The 22,566-nt window shown below is 43.2% G+C and overlaps 2 protein-coding genes across 2 annotated transcripts in view; both read right to left on the reverse strand.

Moving 5' to 3' along the window:
* Positions 1–2,134: 2,134 nt before the first annotated feature.
* On the reverse strand, positions 2,135–16,162 carry ccm2l (CCM2 like scaffold protein). The gene is made up of 10 exons (XM_028993978.1): positions 16,076–16,162; positions 12,830–12,991; positions 12,660–12,743; positions 12,258–12,441; positions 10,149–10,783; positions 9,066–9,195; positions 8,348–8,411; positions 7,058–7,217; positions 4,773–4,911; positions 2,135–3,535 (listed from the first exon to the last, which is right to left on the reverse strand). The coding sequence occupies exons 2-10, from the start codon at positions 12,989–12,991 to the stop codon at positions 3,255–3,257; spliced, it is 1,839 nt and encodes a 612-aa protein (XP_028849811.1). The 5' UTR covers positions 16,076–16,162; the 3' UTR covers positions 2,135–3,254.
* Positions 16,163–19,309: 3,147 nt separating this feature from the next.
* xkr7b (XK, Kell blood group complex subunit-related family, member 7b) overlaps positions 19,310–22,566 on the reverse strand; it is a 66,565-nt gene continuing 63,308 nt past the window's right edge. Inside the window, exon 3 of the mRNA XM_028994765.1 lies at positions 19,310–21,153. Coding sequence (XP_028850598.1) covers positions 20,168–21,153 — 986 coding nt within the window. The 3' untranslated portion in view covers positions 19,310–20,167. The remainder of the gene's footprint in view (positions 21,154–22,566) is intronic.

The raw sequence follows: 22,566 nt of genomic DNA on the forward strand, positions 1-22,566 counted from the left end.
TGAGCTGCAGTGATTAGGATCGCGTTCGCCAAGGCAAATGAAGCACTGCATTATGGGATCTGTGGTTTGTAATATCAAGGCTTCCATCAGATAGTCTTTTGAAATGAAATTTGCCTCTGATTCGTCCTAACAATGTGCTTTCTTCAGACTTGTCCATTGTGGTAGCTCTGATGCGTGCAGCAATATAATCGGCCTACTAGGAAATCGGGCACTGTCTAAAGTTCCTCTTTGCATGGTATGCAAAGTGCGAATAAATGCATTATTTTTTATGCATAATTTTTTCTAATGAATTAATCACAATTAATGCCCCTTGCAAAAAGATTAACATTTGAGGCTTTTGCTTGTGGTGAAATACCAGAGATTAAGTACAAGTGAGCTTTATTGTCATGTTTCCAGGGGCATTTTTTGTCGTGTTTCCAGGGGCAGTGGTGGCCTAGTGGTTAAGGAAGCGGCCCTGTAATCAGAAGGTTGCCGGTTCGAATCCCGGTCCGCCGAGGTGCCACTGAGGTGCCACTGAGCAAAGCACCGTCCCCACACACTGCTCCCCGGGCGCCTGTCATGGCTGCCCACTGCTCACTCAGGGTGATGGGTTAAATGCAGAGGACAAATTTCACTGTGTGCATTGTGTGCTGTGCTGCTCTGTATCACATGTGATCACTTCACTGTATTACATGTTCTCTATATAGAGGGTAAATGAGCTGACAAAAATCCTTCAAAATGGCTCCATCTTAGGGTGCTTTCACACCATAGTTCTGCTTTGGTTAGAATCGGTCAGTGAGGTTTGAACATTGTATCACTTTCCTCTTGGTTCAAATTCCTTTCACACAGGGACACAGGAACCAGATCTGCTTTTGTGGACTATATTTGCTTGGAATTGGAGGGACATGCATTTTGAAAATGTGGCACAGTTACAGTTTCAAAACAATATGCTGATGCACTAGAGTTGCCCAAAAGCAAGACGACACAGGAGGTGGCATGCATTAATCATATGGAGCTGTGAAAAAACTGTGAAAATGAAAATTTACCCATAATTCACTGTTCTCAAATCATGTGAAAGCATTTGGTCCTGTTTTGAACCGGTACACGTTCTCACAAGGCGGACTGCACCATGATTTCATGATTTGATTTGTGGGTCTCAGTGCAGTTGTTTTGATGCACAGTTGAGTATGATGACTGTATTCACACCCGACAAAACGAACTGCACCCAGGGGGGAAATGAAGTTGAGCGCACTAAAGCCTGTAGGTGTGAAAGCGTCCTAAACGCCACAGAGGAGGTGTGTCCAGATTCTTGACTGGTATTTTCCATGTAGAAAAAAATACAGCTTACATTTCAGTTATTATATACTCCTCAGAATGTTTTGGTTCAGTGCTATGCTGTATATGGCATGATCCTCTGGTTCCATTTTGCACGTCACAGCCAGACAAAATTCTTATTTAACACAGTGATGTTTGGTGGAATCCTGCTCCCAAGCCTACCAAGTTTGTTTACATTCAAGAAAGTTGCACCCTCTCCCAGAAATCTTTGGATCCAAGGCTGTAACGCCAACATGAGGGTGGTCTAAGGTAGCCTAGTGGGTAACAAATTCATCTATGAACCCGAAGACACAGGTCCAAATCCCACCTACTACCATTTGGGTCTCTGAGCAAGACACTTAACCCTAAGTTGCTCCAGGGGGACTGTCCCTGTAACTACTAAGTCACTCTGGATAAGGGCGTTTGATAAATGCCACAAATGTAAATGCATAATGACAAATAACAGAACGTAGCTGTAAATCAAATTTGTGCTAACCTTAAAGGGTCATATAACAAATGTGTCACCCAGCATTAAGATGCAGAGGAAACATCTACCCATTATACTCCCTTATCAACCCCAGATGGGTATTCTTGGAAAAAACAATCTTAACATCTCGCTCAGACGTTATTGAATTATTCTGTTGACTGTTGCACAAGGCATGCCACTGATCTAATAATAGTCGGTCTACATTCATGGAGTCATAACTTTCCTTTTTTTGAACTCGTAAGTTGCTCTTATTTGCTTTTTACAACATCCCTTCCATTGTCTTTGTTTAGCTTCTTTTTGTACCTCTATTTAAATATATTACTCCTTCATCTATATTTAAACATAAAAATTATGAATTGTAGTTTTTTTTTATTAGCAAATGAACATTGGTTTATTAGCAAAACAACATTTGTTTAGGAAGACCTCTCTGAAATGTGTCACTTTACAACAAAAGAACTATACACATCCTGTAATAATTGTAATTACACAGTTGTACACATCCTTTATGCAGTCCATACACAAAAGAAACAAAGTGACCTTTCAAAATAACATTTATGAATGCATCATCTGCCTATGAAGATTCACCATGTCTGTTATATGTTCTGATGTTATTAGCCTGAAATCATTTGGCAAATGCCTCTATGCTTCCTATCGCTTATACCATAGTATTGTGGCATTGAATGCATCATGTAGTTATTCTTATCAGTCAATAAGAATAACCATCACATTGTAATTAGGCTTTTGTGTAGAAAACATGGGAGATAATGTGCATTGCATCCTCTCCAGTTCTCTCCTCTCCTCGATTGCATAAGAAGAGCACTGTCCCTGGGTTGGAGGTGCCCGCTGCTGATGCCTAGGGCATGTGCAGCAATCTATGTGCCTTGTCAGTGTGGTTGAGACTGGAGGGGTGGGAAGCAATGCATTCTGGGAAGGTCATAGTGCTATGAGGGATTGTGTCACAGAATATACACAGACACAGACACAAGCACACACACACACACACACATACACACACACACACACACACACAAAGATTATTTTTCCCAGAAACATGGCAGACACGTATTCTGTATCCTCCCTAGATTATAGTTTACATGCAGGCCTATATTGTATTTAACTGTTCTTAACTTCCCCCTTTTATCTTCCTTTCTCTCTCTTTTACTCACCTCTCTCATTTCCTCATTAGGTAACCATCAGTGCTGAGCACTGTATGCATGGACGTGCATGCAAATTGGATGCAAATCAGTTGATGAGACAATTTAACATCAACAGTGTCATTTTGTAGACACTGGAGGCTTGGGGGAAACTATCTTATTAAACCTGCTTTTAAGGATAGATGAGCAAATTACTTCACACTGTTTTGACTCAATTAAACAGGCGGGCAACTGGCAAGAACACACAGCTACACACACAGACACACACACACACACGTATACTAACATACTATACTAGTGTTTAAACCACTGTACATCTCTCATAGGTAGTAGTCTTCCTCCTCAATATCTCCATTTCCCTCCTCAAAGCCCAACGCTTCAATGTCATGCGTTATGTCAGTGATCCTGCGGTTGAAGTCCTGAGAGCCGGAGGGTAGGGACCAGTTGTCATATCCACGCACTGCGGTTGCTGAGGTGCTGCTCATGCTCTTTTTGATCCGGCCAAAACTGTCAGTCAAGATCCCGCCCTCTCGGATGCCAATGCCCTCCAGGAAGCTCTCGAAGACTCCCACGTCCTTGTCTGGAATGAAAGGTCGCATTCCTGGGGACAGGTACAGTACAGTAAAGTGATATTTACTTATTCAGAATTTCAAAATCAAAGGTTCTTGCACATACATATTCAGCTTGGCTTTGAACCAAACCAAAATTGACTTTTGAGCAATAGTTCATAGTTAATTCATAAAATGTCGTGGCATAAAACATGTAACAGATTTTGTATTAACTTACTGCATAGGCCCGAATCTGCCCAAGAATATTCTGTGACCTTCGTTTGTAAAGACTATTAAAGAACTTGTTTTAAATATTTTGTGGTGGGCTGCCATGCAGCCAGTGTTCTCCGGTGGGGTGTGGCACCCATGAAATTCCTGTGGATTGAGTGGTTACTGAGTTGTAAAATAGTGGCACAATCAGTTGGCATTGTGATTTTATCACATTTACAGGCTAATATAATAATATTAGCCCTTGTAGCCTGTGGTGTATGTAGCACTGTGACACTGCTGCCTCAACTAGCCCTGAAGCATAACTTTAAATATTTTTTGAGACTTGATCCACAGGAGGAATTGCACAAGGAGCTGCAGGTGAAGTTTAGAACAAACCAGATATTATATTGTTGTTGCAACTCTTTTGCAAAAAAATTACAATTACTTCCACTTTATGTTAGTTCCTCTTTTTGAAGGTCCAGTGAAAAGGTATGAAAATGAACAAGGATTTACAATTATGTAAAGACATGCAAGGAGAATGAATAATTCAGTATTTCATTCATTGGTCCCTACTCTCTCTGTCATTTGTGCCCTGCACAATTCTTCAATCTCCATAAAGCAGACAGTAACAATGAGAATGAGAAAAAAGAAAGGAGGAAACCTTGGGAAGGAGTGATACAGAGAGGGACCCCCTTCCAGGGTAGAGTGAGCCTGCAAATTGTGTCAGAGCAGACGTAGCGACTCATTTTGTAAAAGCCAGGGAAACTGAAGTCATCACTTGACTGCAGATTGACAGTGCAGACAGGCGTGAGAGTATCTGTATGTGCGAGTGTGGGGGAGTGTGCAGACCCCTCGCCTCTAGTGTGACATTCAAAATGAGGCTCATGAGGTGAATCCACCACTGAATCATGGCGGGGACCCGACAGATATCCATGCCAGTATGCCATGATGTTACAGACTCATTTTTATTCATTGCTAATTTTCTTCAAGTGTATTAAGAAGCAAGGGCTTTTTAATTTTAAATAAGATGTTTAGACCTGCAGCTACTGAATGCCCACACATCATCATGCTTGGGCTCACCAAGCAGCAGGAACTTCCTGGATTCTCCGTAAAGCTGAAGGAGCTCAGCGCAAAACTCGCCGATGGGGGATCCCATTCGATACTCCCTCAGCAGCAGAGCAAAGTGCTGGATCTCCTGTGGAGTGAGGCGGTTCCGCAGCTAAACAACAGACAGAAATAGAACATTACAAAAAGCATACTGTGCAATCTTTATTAAAAACTCTTATTTAATCAATTATAACTATATTAATGTATTTTATTATAATAGTAATATTGTTTTTATTATAAATCCTACATGAAATTGTTCTGTAAATATAATATGACAGGCTGACCGCATGACTTTGGGCATTATCACAAATCAATAAAACACAATTTGAGATATTATTGAGATGCATATTAACCAGAATCTTTCTCCAACAGTGATCATGTATCAGAACTGGAAGGAGATTCAAACAGGCATGAATATATAGATGAATCCTAGTTGAACCCTAGTTGCAAATTGGTAAGTGTCTGATACACCAGGTTCCAAATTCTTAATCAAATTGTATTTGAGGGTCAAAGATTAAATACTTTGTATTTCACAATAAAAATCATGGATGGTGTTGGGTCTCAGGGCTCTTTAAATAAAATTTGGAATTAGTTTGCCAGGTGAGCCCAATTAAAGGAAAAACTACTGAAGAAGGATGTACCACATTATGAAACAGACCACCATGTTCAAGCAATGACAGAAAAAGGATCTCTATGCTGCTAAAAAGCAAGATAGTTGAATGCCTTGGACAAGATATGAAAATCTTAGGTGTTTCACAAAAACTCATCATACTATTAAGAGATTTGTGGCTGATCCAGAGCACACAGGGATTTGTGCAGATAAAGGCACAATGACGAAGGTTTCTGCAAGACAAATACATCAGACAAAGAGAGCAGCTGCTAAAATGCCATTACAGAGCCACAAAGAGATATTTGAAACTGCTGGTTCCTCTGGAGTCCCACAAACGTCAAGGCTTGCAAGTTATGCATAAACCTTCTGTTGAGCCACTCCTTACCAATACTCACAAGCTAAAACGGCTGCAGTGCACCCAGAATTACATAAAGATTCATTTTCAAACAGATGAGTGCTGTGCAACCCTGGATGATCCAGATGAATGGAATGTTTGATGGTTGGTTGTCACGTCCACTGCCACACCGCTCTGCCTCCAGGGGGTGCAGGACCCCCCGCAAAGTGATATGTCATCGGCACTCTCACCACTGCCCCTTCCCTGACCGGGAATCGAACCTGGGCCACGGTTGTGAGAGTGCCGAATCCTAACCACTAGACCACCATGCACTATCTCATGCTGCAAGGAATACCTCTGCATCATTAGCTGGACATGAAAGGAGAGAAACACATGATGTGGCCACCGTCCTCCGCTGACCTCAGTCCTATTGAGAACCTCTGGAGCATCCTCAAGATAAAGATCTATGAGGATTGGAGGCAGTTCACATCAAACAGCAGCCCTGGGAGGCTATTCTGATATCCTGGAGAGAAATTTAAGCAGAAATTCTACAAAAACTAAGTTCAATGGATGCAAGATTTGTGAAACTGCTATCAAATAAGAGGCAATATGTTAAAATGTAACATGACCTGTTAAGATATTTTTGATTAAAATAACTTTTATTATAAAAGTAAATATGCCCTCCTAATGCTGCAACAAATGATAATTTTCAGTTGTTTACTGAACAATCAAATGTTTTGAAAGTCTGTTTTCTGTATTAATTTAACAGTTGATTTTAAAATAAAAAAACTTGGGAGGGTTAGTTCAGTAACATTTAATTTATACTTTAATACTCTGGGGCAGTGGTGACCTAGCACACAAGGAAATACACTCGTAATCAGAATGTGGCCGGTTCAAATTCCGAAAGCCAAGGTGCCACTGAGCAAAGCACTGTCCCCACACACTACTCCCTGGGCGCCTGTCATGGCTGCCCACTTCTCACTCTGGGTGATGGGTCAAATGCAGAGGACAAATTTCACTGTGTGCACCGTGTGCTGTGCTGCTGTGTATCACAAGTGACAATCATGCTGTGCTTTCACCTTCACTTCACTTGATGACTTGAAACCTATGCTGACTGCTGAAAATGTATTTAATCCCTTTTGATTGGAAAAAGGCTGTAACATAACAAAATGTGGAAAAAGTGATGCGCTGTGAATACTTTCCGGATGCACCCCATAAACATATCAATAAAATAAAGTATCATTACATCAGAATTTGATTACATCACTGCTAGTTCTAGGTGTCTGATCCTTTGTACAGCTTAATGTCTCTCACAGTGATCATGTACTCCTGCATGAGCTGCAGACTGGCACTGCTGGGCTCTGGGTCGCTGTGGTAGGACGCCAGGCTACGGTAGGAGCCCTGCAGGGACAGGGATGAACTCTCACTGTGGTTCTCACTGTAGTACGGCTCAAACGTGTCCTGAGATCCATCACTGTGGAAACAGGGAGCAGAACACAGTTCTTCATATAGTGCAGGAACCCCCATCTTAGCTAAGGGGTGACACAGGATCCTTCTTCAGAAGATCCCCATTTCATCCTGGAGTAATTTTAAGGTTGTTTACAGGGATAAAGGTTATAAAACACAAAAGGTATGAATTCTAAGGGTATATCCTCCAGGGGATGCTAATGAAGAGTGGATATGATGTAGGCTGTCCCAATTGGGAGGGTCCTTCAAATGTGGCTGACAATGCATCATTCATTTCATAAGGAGGCCAAACAATCCCATGAATAATTGTGTTGAATTTTTCAGAACATGGCTTTGAATTTTAAGTGGCTTCATTTCATGATGCAAAAGTGAAAGCTGGAAACCATGTAATAATCTTTAGGCTAAAATCTCAATTTACAACTTTGCAAGGCTGCAGCCTTTAAAAAACATGGCCCACATAGGTCAGTTTTTCACAGACCACAGGCCTGAGAATTGAATTAAATATAAAGGGCAACCTAGAACTGAATTAAATATAAAGGTCAAAGCAGAAAATAAGAGACAGGTGAGGATAGCCGGCACCACAATGGAAATACGGGTTGTGATATCCCAAAAGAAGACAACTAATCCTCATTAGGTCTGGGCAGTGGTGGCCTAGCAATTAAGGAAGAGGCCCCATAATCAGAAGGTTGCCGGTTCAAATCTCGATCCGCCAAGGTGCCACTGAGCAAAGTACCGTCCCCACACACTGGTCCCCGGGCGCCTGTCATGGCTGCCCACTGCTCACTCAGGAGTGATGGTTAAATGCAGAGGACAAATTTCACTGTGTGCACTGAAGTATCTGGAGTATCTGGAGTGCTGCTGTGTATCACAAGTGATGGCCACTATTGGCAGGGAGGCACCACTGCCGGGACATACTTCTTTCTATTTCATTCAACACGTCTGAGTAGTCTATGAAAAAACACTGCGCTGATGCACCGAATCACTTAAAATCCCTGTGTTCACATTCAAAATGGGTGCAGTATGTACAAAGTAATAGCTATATTGTGTGTGTGTCCGTACAAATATAATTTTCAGTTGACATGTTTATATAAATGAATTGCCCAAAACTGCCCAAACTCTTCCCCCTCTGCCACTTACTAGGAGCTACAGCAGCTGAAGTCCGTGTCGTAGCTATATGTCATATCTGTCAAGCAGCTGTCACCTTGGCAACCAGAGCAGAGAGATGGGCAGGGATGTCGGGACCCATTAGAGTGAGGGAGTGAGTGGGAGAGAGAGAGAGAGAAAGATTAGAAATACATTAGTCACTGCCACTGGGGACAAAATGCTACTTTAAGACAGACTCTGTAGCAGCCCTCTGTTTGGCAAATTTGTCAAAATTCCTCTCTTAAAGCCATTTTTTACAATTTGGCATGTAGTGTAGTATTGATTAAATGTGCACATATATTTATTTGCACATGCTGTTCGTTGACATACTTGCATCAGTGTCAAGCTGTTTGTCTGTGCATGCACACACCATTGCGCTAATACATACCCTACACCAAACACACTGTGTGGTTTTCATGGTGTGTGAGACTCCTTGATATAGGGAGTATAAATAGTGTGGGTCATTGTAGGTCATTATGTTGTATGTTTGCATGTGTGTATATTTGTATGGCCATTTTTGAAATAGTAAGTGCTATATACTGATACATTTACACACACTGTACGCTTAAGTGTGTTTATTTGTAATCTGTGTTTGTGTCTTTACCCTCTGAAATTGTGACTCAGCATTTTGGGACGCGGGTGTCAGTGTGCATTATTGTGATTGTGCGAACAGCAGAGATGTAAAAAATGTGGTGAAGAAGCCGCCACTCACTCCTCTGCAGCCAATAGCGGTCTGGCATGGTGTAGTGGTAGCCCGCCCTGTCTACACACTCTATGGTCTGCTGGCCGTAGATGATCTGAAACATCTGACAGATGAGAGCGCAGTATTCCTCGGCGGCATCCTGCACAGAGTGGCAAGGATTATGATTTTTTTTAAAAGTCTGCCACAGGCACCACCTTGCCACATTACCCGAAATATTACCCACAAATATTCAAATAAAAAAACATTGTGTACTAAATCCCAAGTCTAATGCATAACCATTGGTGCTGTGTAAACAAACACTCATCCAGATTAACAGAGATCACATTATTAATGCCATATGTAAGCCTACACACACACACACACACACACACAAATACACAAATGAACACAGATCCCTGAGACGACATTACATAATCTAGACTATTATAATACACTGAGACTGAGACTCTAAGGTCCCATAAGAAGGGCAGAACTACCAAGCCGAAGACTGGTGTTGTACCAGCAATAGACTCCCTGGTTTCCTCCTATAAACAAATCACTTGTGGGGCAAACCATCAGCCTTTCATAATGAATCATGGAAAAACCTGAACTGCCCTGAACATCGGGTTCGATGCCCTGTACAGTGGAAACATTGCATTGACCACCAGTCTATTTTTATCAGCGTCTGTGAACCTGACCTGCCCCATGGTAATGCTGTGGACCTGTGGCCAAATAAAAACAAGGTGATGCTGATCAATGAAAGTCTATTGGTCTGACAAACCTTCCTTTTGTTTATTTATTTATTCATTAGTCTCCTTTGCCAAAAATGGATAAAAAGCTTTCACTCCAGACTTCCCATTTCTGAGGAGTATCAAATCCAGTATTATTTTAACTCCTAGAAGGGTGCTTTTTACTAATAGCTTTAGATTTTCACAGTGTTTACCTGGTTTGAGAATGGCTTGGACTATGTGAATTTGAAATTGTGGACTTCTGCCACTTCTAATAAGTATAGTATAATATACTTGAAAAGGGCATCTGACTGAGACTTCTGCTTTCACCTCCTAAACTGAACCCTGGTTTAGAATGTGATGCATGCACTGGGATAGCCCATACCCTGTTCTCCACAGCCAGGATGACCAGATTGCAGTAGGCATCAGGGCAGGGGGTTGGTTCTAACGGATTGTGGTTCCTCCTCTCCCAGCTCCCGTAGGACTTGCCGCGCTCCCAGCTTCCAGTGCATCCTTGTCTCCTCTCCCAGCTTCCCCCTGGAGTCTGTTTCCTCTCCCAGCTTCCACTGGACTTTGTCCCTGGGCCGTACCTCTTTTCCCAGCTCCCCCCCACCCTGGCTCCAGCCAGTCTCCGCTCCCAGCTTCCCCCAACTGGCCGACGGTCCCAGCTCCCACTCATGGGTCGTTTCTCCCAGCTTCCTCCCCCCGGCTTTCGGGTCTGTCTGCGCTCCCAGCTTCCGCCCACTCGCTTGCGCTCCAGACTTCCCCCGCCTCCACCTGATGCCCTTGCTCCTCCACCTGCTCCACCCACCCCCTGCTGCTGCTGTGTCCCACACCCAGCACCCTGTTTGGACTCATGACGGGACGACTTCCAGTCCAGGCCGCAGATGGTGTGGCGCCGCTCCATGGTGCCCCCTGCTGGTCGAGGGTCTGCATTACTCATGGTCTGCCTGCGGGCCTCAATGCCACACTGTTGTCTCTCCAGACTCCCACCAGCCACGACCATGTCAACGTTCAGGCCTGCGTCACAGAGCAACGTTGAGTAGCTTATTAGGTATTAATAGAATATTTGAACTTACACGTGCAGAATAACTGTACATTTTGGATATTAGCACTGAACAGTGCAGCAGAATTGTTGCAGAACAATTAAGTCTGTGAGAGTTGAATATTATTATTACCCCATATATTTGATTGAAAAGATTAATTAGAAAAAACAATAGATATTAACCTTTACTTAATGTGCCCAGATGCAAAAAGACCAAACGATGGGTGAGTACGCCCTATGTGGAAAAATGTGAGAAAATGTAGAACTGGTCAAATTTGATAGTATAATGCCACGGGGAGGGAGTGAAGGCGATTGACCCAAGTTCAGACGTGCAGGAAACAGTGTATATTTAAAACATACACAGAAACAAAAGAACTCTCACCTCAACATCACATGTTTTAGATCGGACTTAGTTAACAGGGTGTCGCAGACATTTAACTTGCAACTTGCCTTAAAATTCCGCTTGCATTGTGCGAAGAAAATGTTAGATTTATACTATAGTTCAGTACAGAACAGAACAATATATATTAAATGGCCCAATATGCAGGTTTGGAGGGTTATAGATAAAAGAGTTCCTTTTAGTCAAATATTGTCAAATTGCCTAAACGATTCACTTAAACCTGGAGCCTCATGCGACTCTTTCATCCTCACACTGCAACTCCTTGTGACTTTCTCTATGGAAAAGAAATAAAAATTTAGGTATATTTTATTTTTATCCGATCATCTTTTAACATTAAAATGCAACATGATTGATTTTTTGACACTCAAAATATGTCGTAAAAATATGGCATATATGTGTATATGGCTGTCAGTACCCAATCCGTACCAATCCGCACATGCATGTGCATGCTACTCCAAAAGCAGCCTAAACCTAGCCGTACCCCTTAAACCTAACCCTTACTGTTGCACGTGCGTGCATGCCGATCTTATTGGGCAAGTGGTACGGATTTGGTAGGGTAAGGTGGTAGTAGCCTAGTGGGTAAGACCCAGGTTCAAATCCCACTTATTACCATTGTGTCCCTGAGCAAGACACTTAACCCTAAGTTGCTCCAGGGGGGGACTGTCCCTGTAACTACTGATTGTAAGTCGCGCAGGATAAGGGCGTCTGATAAATAATGTAAATGTAAATATAAATGTAAATGGATTAGGCACTGAAAATGCCCGCCACCCCAGTTCAGTTTGTTCAATCACAGTAGCGTTTCAAAATCTGATGCATCTTGGGGTGAGTAAACAGTTGTTTGCCATATTTAGTGTCCAATGATTTGCATACGTTGACTTTAAGTTGATAAGTAAGTTGTGGAGAGTTAGCATAGCACTGCTAAGTTAGTTTAGGGTGACCAGATGTCCTCTCTTCCCCCAAATAAAATATGCAGTGCTATCTTCATTTTACATGTCAAAAAGAGTGTCCCAGTGTTTTCTCTTTTTGGAAACTGGGTTCTAATGGTGTACCAGTCTTGAGCACCAGGAGGTGCAGTGCATCATCCCGCAGATAGGAGGCAGCAGCAATCTCGTGAGTTGGGATGCGCAAGAGGAGCTTCTCATTGTCCCTCCAGGTGAGCAGCAGGCACCGAGCTGACAGGCTGAGGATGCAGTCCTGTTCAGGGCAGGTCTTTAGTGGGAGTTCATTGAGTTTCTGCTCAAGCACAGGAGTTACAGATTCATTCATTCATGCGTTTGGTCGTTGCACAATTTTGCTGAATTAATTCATTATAAAATTATTACAGGATTATTACATGCGATTGGAATCATGAGAAAGGTCAAAGGTCAGATTCTAAATGAGAATTAATATTTCATGCATTTTTTGCATAAGTAATGCCTGACATTTTCAAAATGGGACAAAACAAAACTCACTCTGGCTGTGTCCAGCAGCTGAAGAAGTTCATCTCTGCTGGAGGGGTTCAGGGAGCAGGACACCCAGGTCAGGTGACCCAGGAACTGAAAGTAGGTGATAACTCAATTAAAGACAGTTTTCCTACAATAAAGACAGTTTTGCACATACAATACAGGGCATCATTTCGCACCTTCACCTCCTTTTCTACGTAGTCAAAAATGAGCCTCTCAGGGTGGATAAGGTAGTCGGGGGGGTACAGGGGCACAGTGTGCAGGGGCCGGCGGTAGACGCTGCCTCTGTCTACCTGCCGCCGACTTGATTTGTGGAACACCAGCTTCTTTATAGGGAACATCTGGATGCAGAACAACATATAGTCATTAACACAAGCTATATGGTTATCCTATAGTCACGGGTAAAAAAACTAAATAAAAAAAATGAACAATTAAGAAAAGTGGTGCTGTGCAACAGACAGCCCAGGATGAAAAAAGATCAGTGTCGGCCGCACTTGCTGAGATAAACAGTAAGCAGGCAACTGAGCAGAGAAACAGTCTGCTCCCAGAGACGAATGGCGTAAGGGCCTACTGACACGCGGTGATAAATCGTCGTGAGCTCCCCGTCAGCGGCGTGAGTGGCAGCTCCCAGAGATGGAGACAGATGACTGGGTATACAGTCCATTAGAAAGCCGCTGGGTTACACATATATGAGCGCGAGGAGCCTAATGACACAGATCAATCACTGTCCCCTATTGTGCATATGTGCATGTGTGTCTGTTTGTTAATGTGAAATGTGTCGAAATTAAGAATCAACAGTGACACTGGTTTACTCAGTGAGCATTCTTATTTATATCTATTGTTAATATACTAATTTGTGTCCCTTACTCATACCTGTCGAGGGGTTGGAGATTCTTTGTAAAAATAGACGTCACAGCAGAAAAAGAAGCAGGAAAAGTGTAAGCATCTGGGCGACTTTGACAGTTATATGTGCTGTCCTCAGGAAGCAGAGCCATTAGCCTCTGCCAAAAGCACCAAACGCTTGCTGATGCAAATTGGAAGTGAAAGCTGGCCCATCTGGACACATCCCACGAAATAATCATGCGCACCTATGCTGACCTCTGTCCATCGCCACAAGCGCCTTCAACGGGCATATGGAACAGTGGTCTGCGCTGATAAATTGTACTGGCTGCAGATGGTTTGCAAGGCTGCACCGATCCGTACTGATCATTCGTATTTCCTTTCTGGATCATGCTGGCAGCCAGGTGCATGCACATTGTGCACCTGGGGAAAAGATGTCAGCAGGATGAACTGTGGGAGGTAAGAAAGCAAACTCGGCAAGGCGACGTGTTCACTGTTCATTTTGCAACTGGTTGCATATGTAGGGTAAAAAAGGAGAGGACATAAAATTTACCCGTGAAGTTCACCTATGGCTGCCTGTGTCAGCTTGTTCGATAATTATGGACTGCATTTTATTTCTGAACGACTGTCGTATTGCATCACTTCACTGCTCTGTACATTTTTGGTGGGCTTATCTTCCCCAATGAGATGCACATGGTTGAGGTGCTGCTGTTTCTGGGTCACAGCTGGAGAGGGTATTGCAGAGGACCTGCAGAGAGCCAAGACCAGCCAGGGTCCATTTGAATGTATGCATGCAGGAGCATCTTAACAACCAATCACATTACCCGGATGTGTCGATTTAGCACATGTTCATTTTGACTTTTTTATACAACACAATAATTCGATTTTCTATCAAAACCATTTTTGAGGCAACAAGTAAACTTTCTGAAGTAAAGTAAAGTTTCTGAAAACTGAAAAATGTTGCTGGGTAAGGCCGTACCATATGCAGGTTGGAGGAATACCATGTCTTACATCTTTTGCAAGTAAGGAGCAAATTTCACACTTGTTCAGAGCTGTGAGTCAGAGGAGAAATGCTGAAGAAACGACTTTGGAAAGCAGCTAAATTATAGTAATTGGATAGCTGCAATGATCAGCAACAGCCTTATGGAAGCAAGCCTGTCCTCCTGCCTGTGTGCCTTCATTATGTCCATTGATTTCTTCAGATTCAAAGTGAATGTGTCACAGTCATCATCATTTTCCTTCACTCTTTGAACATTTTTTTTTTCTTGATGACAAATAGTGGTCATTTTCCAGAGTATAAAAGCCATTAAATACCATTGCGATTATTAATATTACAAAGAACTGTGCAATACCCAGATGACACTGAGGACCCAGGAGCTTTGAAAAAACATCACTATTGACAAATCACTTCTTGATAGCGTTATTTTCCTTTCCCTCCCTGCATTTTATCGTCAAGTCATGTCTGATAGTGCAGCACTTTGAATATAAATGCATCATTATTGAAGTCTGGTGGTCTACAAGCTCACTAACAACAACAATGTCAGTTGACACACATGTCCTGGAGCAAGCCATGTTCTTGCTTCTCCACGTGAATGGACGTCACTCTGAATAAAAATGAAGCCACTGGAAGACACCAGTGAAGGCGGAAGTAAATTTTCTTCCTAACTATCCAAGTTCAGTGGACCAGTCAATCTCAAACAGATACTGCAGAAAAAAAGGAAAAAGCTCAAATTAATTTGTTCACTGTCCCGATTTACATGTCAGTTACTTTTGTCCGTATGAGATAAGTCCAGATCATATGTATGGCTGATTAAAAATTGCACCAGTTTAGCTTGTCTAGACTGGTGCATCATGTTCAGGTTTGTAAAGTAAAAGAAGAGGAAAAGATTTCTGTAATATTTCCAGCCATGGCAATATTTTCTGGCTAGGATGAATTCTGCATCTGTCATAGGTCACATCTGTAAACAAGCAAACAAAATACAGAATACAGAATGTTCTGCACGTAGGCATAGGTTAATGAAACAATTAGGTTTCTGCCAGGTTTGGACAGTGGTCTAAGGGGTCTCAGGTGCATTAATCCAGTAAAGAAAGAGATTGGTGATCCCAAATCCGGTAAAACGTTTCCCCAAAGAGGAGAGGAAAAAAAGAAAAGAAACAAAAGAGATGCCAAATGATAGGGCACAGAAGCGAGCAGCGGCAAACAAGCGAGGCAGAGAGAGGCGGCAGGGAAAAGGGGCCAGATATCCACAGGAGATTTCGCACATTGCGCTTTTCCCTCCGTCTTTGAAGTGCCGTAGCGCCGATGTCGCCGTGTTTCTGAAGCGGGCAAATGAGCCAGGCTTTAACCGTGGAGGAAGCGCCGAGCTACATCAAGGGCCTCTGCTAAAGGCCTGCTTGTAAACCGGATAACTGGTGACAAACAAAGTCCCTGGGTTGCTGTGTTACTCAGACACCTACATGGTGATTGAATATTGATCTTTAAATAGCAATTGCATGACGTTCAATAACAACACACACGCACACACACCTGCTCCAACTGAGTTAAGAGAGTTGGGACCTTGGGTCCAGTTGAAGGAAGACCTTACCTTTCAGGATTGGCTGCCCCTTTATATCATGGCCAGAGCCTTGCTGTTATGAGTGCAGTGGACTACGGACTGTCCTGCTCTCACCGGCCGCACAGGAGGGCAGGGGAACAGAGGAAGCCCACTTCCTGCCCGAGAGGAAACTCCACCAGAGAGCCTGATAAAAGTAAAAACGCTCCCACTGGAGTCCCTTTTCTTAGCACTGATAACACATACCCACATACAACACACATGCACATTACAAATGACATCCTTCCATCCTTCCAGGGGGTTTGTAATTGTAATTCTGTGAAAATTTCAAGTTCATATTTGATAAACCAAAATTACCATAAGGGATACATTAAAATAAAATAGATGTTGTTTTTACTTTCAGCCACTAGAGGGCAGCGTGAAACCAGGCCTGTAGCCTGATAGGGGAGTGGCACTCACATATAAGTGTCGTCCCACGAACATTCTACAAAACACATTATGCATGTACATGGCGTGTGTTAAAAATTGTTTATTAATGCAGTTTTGCCACACCGTCTACGAAGATATATGATCACCTGAAGGGTGGAAAGAAAAAACAATCATAGCTCAGAGGCTAATTACAGACCCCATGATTGCAGTTAAAGTGATGAATGTGAATTCAATATGGACCCATTTTTCCCCCTCACTGCCATAATCGTTCATACATAACCCATGGAGTTTCCTGCAAGTGTTCTTCTAAAGCCCATTCATCCACTAAAAGGAGGAAGGCATGGGTGGATGGAAGTAAATTAAATGGGTGCTGCTCTGATAGCAGCACACTGGGCTCATCTCAAGCTTTTCCTCATAATTTGTTTTTTTTACATTGTCGGCTTTGGTTCTTTAGAGGTTTTATTAATTAAACTTCTTTGCGGCAATGACCGCTGAAATTATGTGAAAAAAAATTAGGTGGAAGAGAACATGTTGCGTGTGTATGTTTCTCCCTCTGGTCTCGAACCACTGCTGACCCCGTGTTTTTGTGCCGAGTGGGGAGCCCAAGTGGAACTAATGACAGGTCACATCCCAGAGGTGCAGCACCATTCCTCTGGCAGCCACTCCACAGAGAAAACACAGGCTCTCTGGCCTAATGATCCGCCAGTTACCACAGCAACAGCCGAGAAGGATGAGACGGGACATTTGTCCTAGAGCGTCCGTTTCTTTCAGTCGTGGCTGTAATGGCGCTGGTGTGGAGGTGGCCAGACAGTCGAGGAGTAATGAGGGTGAGGGGCACGCTGGGAGCGGCACACTGCAGATCCGAGCTGCCGTTCGACACCCACCGCTCACGCTGGAGAGGAGCGGCGGGCAGACAAAAGGTCCTCCGAGGACTTGGTGAGGACGTTGATGTTACGCATTTAGAGGCAGGGGCTCTGATGATAAAAAGACTGCTGCCTAATGTCAGTCTATTTTGCAACAAATTAAGGCTTAAGATAGTTAAAATGCGTATTTAAAACGATGATAAGAGACAGACGTGGGAAAGAGGCTAAGACATGGAGTGAAATAGAGATGATCTGGTCTTTTTTCTTTATTTTATTAATAATAAAACGGCCCACAGAGAGTAGATAAAAAGTAAATAAGGTCAAATTTAGTCAAAATTCCTTAAGTTTTCACAATTTAATCTGACAACTTAAAAAAAAAAAAAAAAAAACATCCCTATTTTAGATGATGCGCCAAAAGACACACTGCAATGTGCATTTAACAATTTCATCTGGTTGCACCCGATTTCCGCTCTCTGTGCGCCTGATAAAGAGACGCATCCACAGACACAAACCTTTATTTACGGATGGTCTCTGGTTAGGATGAATTTCCCCTCTTCGTCATAGGAAGTAAGGCAAGATGCAGCTGAGTTGTGTTAAGTTATTTTAACTTGTTACATATTTAGAAATGAACTGAATAAAAATAAGGCCGTGCATTCCCCCCACTGCCCCTCTGAGGCCACAGAGATTCCAATGCTGCCGACTATGCGGGGACTGGGAGCGTATGGCACCCAGCACTCGGACACTGAATCGGCTTAAAAGCAAGAACGGTGTCAGAGTCAATTAGCCTCCCCCTCCCTGTGTGCTGCTGAAAAAAACACCCCCTTTCTGCCGCTTGCTTCCCCAGACTGGGGAATATCAAAGTGTAGAGTCCTCAAAAGACCCACAGTGCGCCAGCACGGCCCCGTTCGTTGGGGCTGCGCCCCCCCGAGTGAGCGTCTCAACGCTGGAGTTGTAATTGAGTAGATTTTGCCTTAAAACGGGGAGAAAATTAGGGTGAAGGATGGCTGGAATTGGGGTCAAACAAACAGCATTTCAGGTGATAAGAACACAGACAGACACGGACAGGCACTCTCTCTCTGAGAAGAATCAGAGGTTGCGGTGCACACAAAAGACGTTCCATCCAGAAGCCCATGCAACAGGCGCCCACTGAACAACCCACTTGCCCGAATCCATCCTGCTTGGTGTCACACCGAACATCATCCTGGCCTGTGTTTGAAAGTGTCGCTTGAGCTGGTGGGAGGATCTGGGTCCAGACGTATGATCAGAACGGAGCGCAGCTATTGCGGTTTGTTCAGTTTTTTTGTTCCTGCAGAATGTGCCGCAGCCATTAAAGCGCCATCGTCGGTTCCGCACCTGCTGCCGTCTTTCATATTTAACAGCAGTTCTTCAGGGTAATTAGAGAACATGGAAAAAAAAATGTGGCTTCAAAAGAACAAAAGCACCCCCCCCCCGGATATTAGAGTATGCGACTATGCATGAATGAGTGAGAATGCATATTTTTTAAAAAGGGGAAGTAATTTTTGTAGTGACTACCGGTAAACGGATGAGACGGGAAACTGCTGGTTAAAGTAACACTGGGTAAAGGTGACTCTTCAACCCTGAACTGATTCAAATCAAATTTTCCATCATTTGAGGTCGCTGACACCACTGCTACGCTGATGCCTGCAGTTCTGTGAAATATTGATATTTGTAAGCTTCTCAGTTCAAGAGAGCTATAAGCACTCAGTAAGAGATGTGACATGAAATAAAAAAGGATTTTTGCATTTATTAAACAGTCATTTGGTCAACATCATAATGCTCATTTGTTCACCTTTTGCTGCCCTGGGTCTTTTATCTGACCTCATTGGCTCCTGTCTTTGACAAAAAAAACTGCAGCTATCAGCGTCACTGAAAAAATAATGGCAAAATCTTATATTCAATCAGGTAAGGCTTAAAATATTGTCCACTTAAGAGAGACAAAAAAACACAGATCCTGCAGGTTTAAAGGCTGTTGTCTCAGCCGACTTTACTATGATTTTTTCCAACTACATTTTGATCACAGCTTCATATTGTATTTTTTTCTCAAGTTTCTGCCCTTTTTCTTTACTGTTTAAACAAAGCAGCATGACCATCAAACAAATGCACAACCCAAGGACACACTCACTCACCACGGGTGCCAATCTAATATATACATATAACAAAACATCATATGTATATATGTATGTATGTATATATGTGTGTGTGTGTGTGTATATATATATGAATGATCATATCTTAATTTTATAAAAAACATGGTTTACATCTTAGTAAAAATAATCTAATAGTAAATCAATCCATGAGTAAAAATAAATTAAACTCCTTAAGAAATGGATGATTGACATTTGCTAAATCTTTACCATTCACAGAAGCAAACTGACACACAACTGTTATTGTTTTCATGTCACTTTAACACTGAGGTTTAAAACCAAAGGCATTGTTCTTCCAGAATATGACACAGTTGTCATCATCATCATGTTTGCATGTTCATAATCTCATAATCTGCCATACTTTTTTTTACTGCATGTCTTTAATCTGACGTCATTGGCTGATCTATAACCCGTAAGACCCTCCCACTTTTTGTCCCTGTTGTTGCGGTGGGAGCGCTGCAGTACACAGCAGAGTTGCCTTGGCATCAGTTGCACACAATGCAAATACCATCACCTTCACATGCACAAGTTCGACACAGGAGTGCAGAGAAGGCTGTAGCACCCGTAGAGACAGACTCCGTTTCCCAGCATCCCTCAGTGTTCCGCTCTGCATCAGGGTGCCTCTCCTGTTTCTAGGGGGTATATCCCCAATGGTCTGGTTGTTTGAGCTACACCGAGGTCTCATACTCGGTCACCTCCTTGGCATGGCTGAGGCTGCGGTACTGGATGCGCGGCGTGACCGGCGACGTGTTCTCCAGCACCAGGATGGTTTTGCGCAGTCTGCGGTCGATGAAGTGGGCGTCCCAGGCTGGGTACCGCTTCCTTGGCAGATCAATACGGATCACTGGTCCTTCAGTCCTTGGAGTGCGGGGAGAGGGGACTGGGGGTGCGCTTGGGGGCCGTACTTGGAAAACAGGCAGGCTGCTGTCCCTGTCCCCTGCCCCTGGCTCTGCCCTGTCCCTGTCTGGTTCCCTAGTCCTCTGCAGGGTCCTGGGTGGGCTAACCACTACATCCTGCTGGGAAATGGGTGTGCCAGCCAGGTCAGATGTGGCCAGCCCAATCACCCCCATGCCCTCCTCCACACAGCTCCACTGGGTGCCCAGCACAGGTCCATCTGGGTGAAGCAGGCAGTAGTACACAAACATGAAGAAGGTGCCCAAGGCGTAGCTGCACACCACCACACACACGATGATAAGTGCGTAGAAATCAGAGGTTTGTGGGCCACGGTGGAGATACCAGGCTGCCGTCAGAGCCACATTTTCAGCCAGTGTCACACAATAGTAGACGCCCAGCCGGAGACGGGCGCGGCCCTCCTTCACGTTGAACCAGCAGAAAATGTAGATGATGCCCACCACCATGTTGTAGATGATCTCCTCCCATTTGGACATGCAGAAGTCTGTCTCTCCCTGGATGATCCAGAAAGTCATGGCGCACCAGTGAGCCACGATGAAGATGCCAAAATAGAGCTGGAAGACGGAGGCGAAGAGGGCGAAGGCGATGGTGCGTGCCCCGATGGTGAAGAGGTGCCACAGCATCTGAACGATCACTGCCTTGTATGACATGGGCAGCTTGTCATCGCGTGAGTCCCGCAGAACCTTCTGGTAAGAAGCAATCATCCAGGCTAGAGAGACCAGAGATGCTGAGGCTGAGAGACCTAGAGAGTGCGATAGAGAGAGAGAGTGAAGGCAAGTTAAGAAAAGTCTCTATTGAACACATAGAGCCCTAAAAAGTATATATAATTGCTATTTAAGTTACTAAATAGCAAAATGTCAAATAAGTCCATCAATATTGATAGTAAACACAATAAACCATTTCTATTATTAATGAAAGGTATAATAACCCAAAATATTACAAATAACAATTTCAATTTAAGGCCCAGCACTAACCAATACCAGTACTACAAAAGAATAGCCAGAGGAAGAGTGTGAAAAATTTATGGCTAAGGAGCTGAAGTGGAAGAAGACTGAAGGGAACAGAGGTGAGTGAGCAGGAGAGGATAGAGAGGGAAATGGAGGGAAACTGTGAGGAAAAATTGAGAATATAAGGAAAAGATGAAGAGCAAAGAGGAGCATGAAGGCAAGAAAGATGGGATAGAGCATTGAGAAGTGAAGGGGGCATGAATGATGGAGCTAGCAGAGGAACTGGATGATGAAGGAGAAAAAGAAGACATGAAAGAGAGAAGAGATGAAAGAGGGAATGAATCAAGACGAAGGGACGGAATTGAATTGGCGCAGTGCTAGCACATAACATGATAAAAATGAACGAAGGCGAGGTCCGTGGCATTTCTTCACCTTCACACACACGCGCACACACACACACACACACACACACACACACAAACACACTATTTATTTTAATTTCATTTAATTTAATTTCATTTGATTTAATTTAAATTTTAAAATAAATACTTCTAGACAACATGTAGAAGTTAATACTATATGCACAATGCTATAACATATATGCACAAGCTCAATTTCTTTTTCTGCTTAATAATCAGCATTGCACTTTAAAGCTCATTAAGGAATTCTACAATCCCTCCAAACAAAGCCATGAAATGAGTACAAACTCATTTTTTCATTAGATCCGAAACGATTAATTACCACTCGGACGTGCAACTGAATTATTAACATTTGGCAAATGACTAACTCATGCTGGGAATGACGTCTCTGGACTCCTGCGGTGCGCCCAGTGTGATATTATCAATATTCTCCCATCGGCAAATTAAAATGAGAATCGCCGTCACATCAAGATACATTTACAACAGAAGCTTTGGCCCTACTGAGATAATGTCCCAAAGGACACGCACAGATACTGCCTGGAAGCGAGCTTCCTGCACACACGTGTGCGAGGGTGTGTTCAGAAAATGGGAGACAGATGATAAATCATTTTGGATGTTTGATTTGATGTGTTTGATAAGAAAGCATAACAAATGAGTGAGAAAGTGTATTTGACCACAAGTGTGAGACAGATATGGCCCCTATCTCCCGAGGTCTGATATTATCAATGGGATCAGCTCTTTAATGCGTTTCAAAGCTTGGCTGTTTACTCAGGGAGAGACCCTGCAGAT

This window comes from Denticeps clupeoides, chromosome 10 (genome assembly GCF_900700375.1).
Source record: "Denticeps clupeoides chromosome 10, fDenClu1.1, whole genome shotgun sequence".
Lineage (NCBI taxonomy): Eukaryota > Metazoa > Chordata > Actinopteri > Clupeiformes > Denticipitidae > Denticeps > Denticeps clupeoides.

Coding starts and splice junctions, on each gene's coding strand:
- ccm2l (XM_028993978.1), bottom strand. CDS start 12,991: ATGTTCCCTATAAAGAAGCTGGTGTTCCACAAATCAAGTCGGCGGCAG. Junction 12,744..12,829: donor ACGTAGAAAAGGAGGTGAAG/GTGCGAAATGAT, acceptor ACCTACTTTCAG/TTCCTGGGTCACCTGACCTG. Junction 3,536..4,772: donor CAGGAAGTTCCTGCTGCTTG/GTGAGCCCAAGC, acceptor ACCTGTCCCCAG/GAATGCGACCTTTCATTCCA.